Here is a 10,191-nt window from a genome sequence, read left to right on the forward strand (position 1 = left end):
CGGGAGGTACTGTTCCGACCTCACCAGTTTGGTCTCCACCAGTGTCGGGTGAATTTAAATTGAACTATGATGCTGCTGTACCGGTGAACGAGAGAGAGAGACTGGTATATAAGCGGTTATCCGTAATTGCCTCGGCTCAGTTCTTCGCTAAATCCCTCGCAATCAGAATCGATCTGTTGGAAATTGATTGCTTGTGTGCTGTTAAGGAGATAAACAACTTTGATCCCTTCAATGCCACCAACCCGACTATTCTCGACATTCGAAAGCTCTTTGAAGACAGTGGGATGGGTGGGTGGGTGTGTGTGTGTCTCTCTCTCTCTCACTCGTAGGGGTAATGATGTAGCTCATTTACTTGCTCAAGAATCTTTTAATTACGATTTCAATATGTCTTGGATGATTGAAACCCTTTCGTGTATTGCTTCTGCTATTTTGGGTGATTTACCCAACTTATCTTAATAAAGAAAGTTCTGTTTCACTAAAAAAAAAGGCCCATTAGGTATAATCCAATTTACACTTTGAGATTGCTATTTAGCCAACGTTTGATAAATATTTGGTAAATAGTCACATTCACGTATTTACACGTTTAAATTGACGTAAATACCCCACCATTTTATTTTAATGAAAATGCAAACTAAGAATGACACGTCATGTTTATAGTTATTTAACAAACGTTAATTATATAATAATCTCAAAAACGTTTAAATTGGTTAGTTAAATAAATTTTTTGATAAAAAAAAAATGGGATGGTTTGAAAAGCTAATCGATAAGTAAATATTTCTATAGATTTCCAAAGCTCTTTAAGCTTTCTTCCGAATTTTAATGCTAAATAGTATTGTAATTAGTTTGTACTTTTTACATTTAACAAACTACTCAGCTTTCAATGAGTTGAAAGTAAATTCCGTAAAAAAAATGTGATAATTGAATAATTTAAGTATGTTAAGACGTATTTTTTATTCAAACGGTCCAACGGTCCAAAACGGTCCGATCTAAACGATTCAAAACGGTCCAAAACGGTCCGGTCTAGATGATTTAAAACGGTCCGGTCCAGTCCGATTTTTACAGTTTTTTTGTCCGATCCGGTTTGAGTTTTTTTGAACAGTTTTGAACGGTCCGATCCGGTTTTTTGGCCGGTTTTGGACCGAACCGGACCGTGCACAGGCCTAGTTACGTAGGTGTCACATTTTTCATTCATTATCAAATACTGTTTCACATCTGTCAAAATATATATATATATATATATATATATATATATATATATATATATATATATATATCCACTTTCACCTCTGTTAAAAAAAAATCCCTCTTTCCCATGGTCAAATATAAAATATCTCTAAAAATTATAAACACGATTTTTTTTTTTTTTAATCGAATTCATTTAATCTTATATTCTTGCTCGATACGTTTTTCTCGATTATCGTGTAATGGTTTCCGTTTCCTTATTTTTGTAGTTATTCGTCGTGTCCACTCCAAGGATTGAAAAACCGGGGGAACCGGACGGGAACCGGTCCGGTTCCCCCTTTTTGAAGCTAACCGGCACCGGAACCACCAAAACCGGAGTTTTCCGGTGGTTCCGGGGGAACCGGGCCGGGATCCGGGTGGGAACCCGGTTCCCATTTCCCGGCCCGGTTCAGTTAAAAAAAAAAGGAAAACCCGGCTATAAAAGCCGGGATCCCGTTTGAAATTTCTCATTTGTGTCGGTTTTAGGGCTCGAGCTTCCCGACGCCGCGCAGCCCAATTCTTCCCAGATCCCGGTCGGATCCCGCCAAGCCGGCCTCTTCCCGACGCGAACACGGCCAATTCTCACGACTTCCCGCCGGTTCCCGCCCTTCCCGGTGAGGATCCCGTCCTTTTTGAGTTTTTTTTATGATTTTGAGTTTAAATCTTGAAATTTGTTGATGATTCTTGAAGATTAACTATAATTTGATAGTAATGACTACTTAGTGAGCATGAATGTAGTTTTTATTTAGAGTTTGTGTTGATGTTTGTAATTTTTTTGTATTTAATGATTTAATCCGAATTATTTATTAATTTTGGGATTAGTTAGTGATGATTAAGCTTATGTAAACTTGTTTATTGATTTATGAAGAAATTGTTATGAATTGTTTTTAATTTTAGAGTTTGTGGTGATGTTTATAATTTTTTTGGTAATTAATCCGAATTATTTGATTATTTTGTGATTAGTTAGTGATGGTTAAGGTTATGTAAACTTGTTTATTGATTTATGAAGAAATTTTGTGACTTGTTTTTAATTTTAGAGTTTTTGTGTTGATGTTTGTAATTTTTTTGGATTTAATCCGAATTATTTGATTATTATGTGATTAGTTAGTGATGATTAAGGTTATGGATTATGTAAACTTGTTTATTGATTTATGAAGAAATTTTGTGACTTGTTTATAATTTTAGAGTTTTTGTGTTGATGTTTGTAATTTTTTTGGATTTAATCCGAATTATTTGATTATTATGTGATTAGTTAGTGATGATTAAGGTTATGGATTATGTAAACTTGTTTATTGATTTATGAAGAAATTTTGTGACTTGTTTATAATTTTAGAGTTTTTGTGTTGATGTTTGTAATTTTTTTGGATTTAATCCGAATTATTTGATTATTATGTGATTAGTTAGTGATGATTAAGGTTATGGATTATGATGAACTTGTTTATTGATTTATGAAGAAATTTTGTGACTTGTTTTTAATTTTAGAGTTTTTGTGTTGATGTTTGTAATTTTAGAGTTTTTGTGTATATTACAAGTTGATAATTAGTTAGTGATACTGTGTAAATGTTATTTGTTCATTTGTAGATTACAAGTTGCAAGAATGTCGGCCCCCGACCCAGCTAGGAAGTATTGCACACATATTCCCGGGAAAAATAGCGGCCACAAGTGCATATTTTGCGAGCACAATATGGGAGGTGGCGGCATCACGAGAGTGAAAAACCACCTAGCCCATGTAGACCCAACGAGGAGTGTCAAATTCTGTGAGAAAGTCCCTCCTGAAGTGAGAGAAGAGATGCAAGCTTTACTTCAAGGCAATGTCGTAAAAAAGAAGAACAAAAAGTCGTTGGACGCTACGCTTCAAACATGACTGTTGGTTCATCTCAGTATGAGTACGACTATCACTTGAACAGGTACTTTAGTGCATATGCTCATTACATGACTTGGTATGATTACTGTATGACCGCTGCATACGGTCGCTTTGAGTAGTCATTTGTATCCCTCCTATGTTGAATTTGTTGAACAATAGTATTTGGTAGATTGTGTTGAACTTTATCATTTTGGTTATTGAACTTAGTTTTTGTTGTGTTTGTAATTTGGTAGTGTGTTGAAACATTGTACACTATTTTTAATTTTATGAATTTTATCCTACGTACTTTGTATGTTTTTTTGTATATTTCTTTTCTGAATTCCCCTCGGTAAATACCGGTATTTGACGGTATTCCTCTACGGTAACGGTAAGTTCAACGGTACCGGTTTCCTTTTTTTTTCTCGCTTCCCCCGGTATTCCTTTACGGTACGGGCGGTTCCCCCTAAATTCGAAGGCTCGGAACGGTAACGGTAACGGTATTTCGATCCTTGGTCCACTCCACATCATCATTTCTCATTTATTTTTCTAAACGAAAACAAGATAAGATTAAAAAAACCAATTAGTTTTTTTTTTCTCTAGAAAAACTAATTTTAATTAAAAAATTGGTAGATCCATCCAAACCGCCAAAGAGACACAGCAGCACTATAAAAAGTCAAAAGCCATTTCCGTGACCGAAACGGAAAAATAAACCAAATTGACATTGTTGTGTTCTACCGAGAGAGAATCAGAGCACGATACGAAAAGATAAAAGCTTTGGATATGGAGAGAGCGATCAACAGGCAACGTGTTTTGCTCGATCATCTTCGTCCCTCTTCTTCCTCTTCATTTGGAAACGAATCGTCTTCTATCTCTGTAAAGTTCATCTCTGTTCGCTTCTCTGATTCGCTTGGGGTTTCGATATGTTCTTCTAATCGTATCGCAGCTTGAATAAGCTTAGGATCGATTCTGTTATGTTTTTATTAATCGCTCTCGGATATGAAATTTATGTCAATACAATCCTTAAACCGTTCTTTAGATTCACTGTCACAGAGAGAGACACAGAAAATTTGTGTTTGGCTAATTTGAGATGATATCTTTTATATTAAAAAATTTGCCAAGATTTGTTTCCTTTTCTTTTGCATAATTCCTAGACTGCTTATTTGTATCTAAATCATTTTTATATCAATTTTTCTATTATCAAAATATGTTAAGTTATCTTTTGGTTTTGGTTTTTGTTCTTGCACTTCTCAACGAATTCATTTGTATATATATATAAAAAAAAAAAGCGAGATCTAATAATGAAATACGGATTGTTTACAGGCATCAGCGTGTTTGGCTGGGGATAGTGCTGCGTATCACAGGACTAATGTCTTCGGAGATGATGTGGTCATCGTTGCGTATGTTTGATCTCTCTTCTCTTACTTCTAATGAAACTGTATTGCATATTTTTTTTTTAAAAAGAAACACTCTCTAACATGGCAATTTATGGATTTGAATTTGCATCTAATCACCTTTCAGGGCTCATCGAACTGCACTTTGCAAGTCCAAGCGAGGGGGATTCAAGGATACTCTTGCTGATGATCTTCTAGCACCGGTTTTAAAGGTCGATACCACTTTTATAGTTCCATGTATAATTTAGTTTACATTGCGTTGGTCATGACGCTGAAAAGAAAAACTTTTCGCTGGTTATAGTTTATGACAATGCTGGGTTTTTTTTAAATCTGTAGGCGGTGATTGAGAAGACCAATGTGAATCCCAGTGAAGTTGGAGATATTGTTGTGGGGACGGTTTTGGCACCCGGGTCCCAAAGGGCAAGTGAATGCAGAATGGCTGCTTTCTATGCTGGTTTCCCTGGTATTCATTAGTTCCAAGCATATATCCTTACAAGATCTTTTGTGTTTGTTTGTTTCTAACACATGTTCGATTTGTATACGCAGATACTGTTCCGATCAGGACTGTCAACAGGCAATGCTCTTCTGGGCTTCAGGCAGTTGCGGATGTAGCAGCTGCTATCAGAGCTGGATTCTATGATATCGGTAAGCCTTTTTGCTAGAAAGCCTGAGCTCGCCTAAAAGCGCTAATTCGCTAAAAAGGATTGTATGTTTTTGTGATAGGTATTGGGGCTGGATTGGAATCAATGACGGTGAATCCAATGAGTTGGGAAGGGTCGGTTAACCCAAAAGTATGTATCTCTAGTCTAAAACCTGCGATCTGTTTTCTTGTCAAATCATGTTTAGCCCTTTTTGGGATCCAAGACCTTACATGCTTTTTCAATTGGTGAGGACAGGTTAAGATGTTTGAACAAGCTCAGAACTGCCTTCTTCCCATGGGAGTTACATCGGAAAATGTGGCGAGTCGGTTTGGTGTAACGAGGAAGGAACAGGACCAAGCTGCAGTGAGTTTGACTAAACTCAATGCTTAGTGTCTTTCTGAATGTTGACATATTACCTTTGTTCATAATTTTTTTTTTTTTTGTCAGGTTGACTCCCACAGGAAGGCTGCTGCGGCAACTGCTGCGGGTAAATTCAAGGATGAAATCGTCCCTGTGACCACAAAGGTGCCTTTTTAAATTTACTTTCTCACTTTAAAAACTGCTTATCGGGATAGTGACAAATTTTGAGTACCCGCCATCATTCTAATAGATTGTTGACCCGAAAACTGGAGATGAGAAACCTGTTACAATTTCTGTTGATGATGGTATTCGGCCCAACACTACAGTGGCCGACCTGGGAAAGCTGAGGGCTGTGTTTAAGAAAGATGGGACTACCACTGCAGGTTTTTAGCCCTCATTATTTTTTACTCTCTCCACCTTGAATACATAACTAGGTAGAATCTGATAATAAAATATTCTGGTGTTTACTCGTTCAGGTAATTCTAGCCAGGTCAGTGATGGCGCTGGAGCTGTTCTCCTCATGAAGAGGAGCGTTGCACAGATGAAAGGACTACCAATTCTTGGCGTGTTCAGGTATGTGTTTTTTATTCTGCTAGCAGTATCTCAATTTTTCTGTTCCGACTCTCAAAATATTTTAAAATCAAATGGCGATTGCCATACAAAATAAGCATTTTTGCTTTCGATGAATTTCTGTTACGTGAAAGTTGAAGTTTAAAACTTGTATAAAAAAATGGTAAAAGAACTTTGTAAAGCAGGACGAGCACAAATTTCTTTATGAACAGATTGAATAAATTTATAGATGTTTCCCGTTTAGAACTTGTCAAACAAGGAAGACTATTTTACTGAAATATATCGAGTGTTTTTTTTTTTTTTTTTTGTGCAGGACTTTTGCTGCTGTGGGTGTGGATCCTGCCATCATGGGTGTTGGCCCAGCTGCTGCGATTCCCGTGGCTGTCAAAGCTGCCGGTCTCGAGCTGAACGATATTGATCTCTTCGAGATTAATGAGGTATATTAACTTAAAGTTGAACATGTTTTTTTTTCAAGCCCCTACGTTTGAGATTAACGAGAATAAAAAACTGAGTCCGAAAATTGTGCATCACTACAGGCATTTGCTTCCCAGTTTGTTTACTGCCGTAACAAGTTGGGTCTTGATCCTGAAAAGATCAATGTCAACGGAGGTGCAATGGCTATTGGACATCCTTTGGGGGCCACAGGTAATTAAGTATGAGAGAAGCAAGTTAAACCATGTACGATTCTGAAACACTTTCTTATTGTGACGGAATTGAAAGCATTGAACAGCATTTATTGTTTTCTTTCTCAACACAAAACATCAGCGTGTACTCTCTTAAAAAATACAAAGTCACCACCACCTTAAATTTTATGAACAAATGTCTATTAAGCACACTATTGGTGCATAAAGACGTTAAAATGTATTAATGTAGTAAGAAATAATTACTTACATTACCATCACATATCGCAGGCGCTCGCTGTGTTGCCACTCTGTTGCATGAAATGAAACGCCGTGGCAAAGATTGCCGGTTCGGAGTTATTTCAATGTGCATTGGTATGTTCAATCTCTCTCTCTCTCTCTCTCTCTCTCTCTCTGACTGTTGTGAGAATGTTAATTCAGGGACGGGAATGGGTGCGGCGGCTGTGTTCGAGAGGGGTGATCAGTGTGACGAGCTGTGCAACGCGAGGGTCACTTCTACCGCTCATTTGTCAAAGGATGTTCGGTAGTCCATTTCCACTACCATCTCTCCCTTCTATTAGTTCCCAATAATGCTGTGGTTGCCATTGCGAAATCATGGTTTATAAATGTGTAATAAAAAGTGGGTACTCTTATTATTTATTTTATTTTCAGACCATCTGAACCATGTTACAACTTACATCTATCTGTGCCCTTTAATGTTATAGCTACGACTTTGCGTTAAAGCTCCGATTCTTGATTTCCGATCATATTTTTCCATACCTTTTTTATTCTTCTTTCTTGATATTAAATCTCTTAATTTTGAACCTTTTTCTTCATATTTTCTTGACATGTTGGATTCAAGTTTCATAACAAGGAATTTGTCATTGAAAAGTTACACGATGATTTTCAACTCATATGCAAGCTGAGTTGTTTGTACTCTTGGCTTTAACAAAGATGGTCATGTTAGCATTTTTTTTAGTGAGAAAGACATTTTGAGTTTAGAAGGAGTTTCAAGAAAACGCTCGATGGCATTATCAAACAGTCGTAGGTCGACGTTGTCGTAAAGAAATCATTAAGAAAAATATAAATAGAAATAAAAAGAAGCTAGAGAAGTTATGTGCCTCCTCATTGTGAAAGTATCATGTGGTTTTATCTCAAGTTACCGCTACTACATAATATATATAAGTTCTTCATAGTTCGCATTCACTTTCAATTCAATGTGGGATTCCTAACACTCACAGTCCAAAAGAAGCAATGCGTGACCAAACACCGACTTAAAGAAATTGTACTAGAGAAAAAAAAAAAGAAAAAAAAGAGAAGGAGCCGTGCCTCCGAAGTCATAACAATCCAAAAGAAGTTATGAATAGCTTAAGAACGACGGCTAAGGATGAATATAAACTAAAAGTGTTAATATCCATAAAAAAAATAGTAATTTAGAAATTTGTGAGGTAAAAAAAAAATTTAACAAATAATTATTAAATAAAAAAATTTAACAAATAATTATTAAATAAAAAAATTTGAGGGGCGGCTATAGCCCCCGAGCCTATACTAGCGTGTCCTTGCAGATGGCATTAACTGTTTTCAACTGTTTTTGTTTTTGTGATGCCTCGTACTCATCTCATTTGAGTACGGGAGTGTTTCACCAACAAATTTGGTCCCTTTTGTCAAAACCAACAATTTTTTTAATCAGTCAACACCAACAATATAAATTAATCATATCTTGAAACTTAAATCTTTAATAGAAGAATAATACATTTGTGATCATAAATGTTTATATAAATTTCTATTGAAACAAGAAGGTATTAAATTTAATAGTGTTATAGGCAGTCAGTCCAAAGTATTTAGAAAGATAATTTTATTTATTTAATCTTTTGATTCTGTCCAAAAATAAAATTCTGGAAGTTGGACATTTCACTTTCCACAAATAGTTTATTGGACGGATCCGTCAAAGTGGGTAATAACATGGATAAAATTGGTTTGGACCTCATCTTAATTAGATGTCTAACTTTCCACATTACAAAGTTTGAAAAAATTGTCATCCTCATACAACACATTCTAAAATTTCACTCATTTCTATCTTCACTTTGTCATTTGTAATCTTCATTTGAAATATTGTAATTTTCATTTGAAACTCCGTACTTTGTATTTTTTTTTTCAAATTTTTAATCATGTTTATATATTTCTAATCGTTTATTAATGTTTTCTTCACATTTTAAATTTAATTTCTTAACTTTTTCATTTCTTACATTCTATTCAAATTGACTCATAATTACAAAAGAATTTCAAATAAATTCCTCAATATACAACATTAAAATTATTTATTATTCTTTTTATGGATCCATAAAATTATGAAACCCATAAAAAGTTGGAAAATTGACGGATCTATTCGTATTTGATAACTGATTTCTCATTCCCAAACAAAATGCTAATTTGGTCATTTTTATTAGTGGGCCCAGTGTACAAATACATTTTTTCCCTTAGCTTTATAGTTTTTGGCAGTTGTAGTCGTTTCCTTCATTTCCCTCATCCAAACTTTCTCTCTCCGCCACCTGTATATATATTTCATTCACTTCCCACTTTTCAAAACCTTTCGAGTTCTCTCTCTTAGACTCTTTCTCTCTCCAAACCGTCTGAAAGACTGAAACCACCATTTCCCTCTCTTTTTCTCAAAGCAAAAAATATCTCAAAGATAGATTCCAAGTCTAACTCAAAGGGAAATATCAACCTTCCTAGTTTTTGTATCCTCTACAAATGTGGGCGTTTGAGACCACGCATGTGTTGACAACTCTCGGGTACTGCGAGAAAGTGTCCGACATGGCTCCAAAGCATTGATTTTCAATCCGAGGATTTCACACCATTTGGAGAAGATGACATTATTAAGTCAACAAAGAAGAAGAATGAGAAGCTCGTGAAATAGGTATGTTATTGTTAGACAATGTTTTTGTTGACATAGATGTCAATAAGAAGGTATCATTTGTTAACATCTATGTCAATAATTACTATCAGTTGTTGACCTCTATGTAAACTATCAACTGTTGAATATATGTCAACATATGGTATCCTTTGTTGACATTTATGTCAATAATTGGTATCTTTAGTTGGCATAGTTGTCAACAAATATTTTTATAGATTACCTACACTTTTATATTCCACATGTTGTTACAGGCACGGTTTAAATCTACTGAAGACACATCCCTTCAGTCTAGAACTCTGCACACATGCCCTAGCAACAATTCAAAGGTATGCAAATACTGTGAATATATATAATTTTCAAATATCATAATTTGTTGACATATGATAGCAGTTAGCATTTATGTTAACAAAGGTTGTCATTTGTTGAGTTCTCTGTTAACAAATAATAGTAATTTTTTACATAGATGTCAACAAATGTCAACTTTTTTTGACATCTATCTCATAAAAATAATATTATCTAACAATAATTTTTTTTAACACAAGCCCTGGTTGAAGTTTGTGGAAGACACAATCAACCATTTGAAGGCAGAATTGAGGTTGTTTAAGATGGAGATCGGGCACAGTTTCTAGGA

General features: G+C 35.3%; 1 protein-coding gene across 1 annotated transcript; it reads left to right on the forward strand.

Annotated features, from left to right (window-relative positions):
* The first annotated feature begins 3,704 nt into the window (after positions 1 to 3,704).
* LOC149393800 (3-ketoacyl-CoA thiolase 2, peroxisomal) lies at positions 3,705 to 7,389 on the forward strand. Its single transcript, XM_089616777.1, has 14 exons — positions 3,705 to 3,937; positions 4,385 to 4,461; positions 4,583 to 4,667; positions 4,792 to 4,918; positions 5,002 to 5,100; positions 5,179 to 5,246; positions 5,352 to 5,459; positions 5,544 to 5,621; positions 5,707 to 5,839; positions 5,933 to 6,029; positions 6,340 to 6,463; positions 6,563 to 6,671; positions 6,938 to 7,021; positions 7,088 to 7,389. Exons 1-14 carry the CDS (start codon positions 3,845 to 3,847, stop codon positions 7,192 to 7,194), a joined length of 1,389 nt encoding a protein of 462 aa, XP_089472903.1. The 5' UTR covers positions 3,705 to 3,844; the 3' UTR covers positions 7,195 to 7,389.
* The last annotated feature ends 2,802 nt before the right edge of the window (positions 7,390 to 10,191 follow it).

The sequence above is a fragment of the Urtica dioica genome, chromosome 6 (assembly GCF_054948205.1).
Source record: "Urtica dioica subsp. dioica isolate 48M chromosome 6, U.dioica_male_clone48M_v1_H2, whole genome shotgun sequence".
Taxonomy (NCBI): Eukaryota; Viridiplantae; Streptophyta; class Magnoliopsida; order Rosales; family Urticaceae; genus Urtica; species Urtica dioica.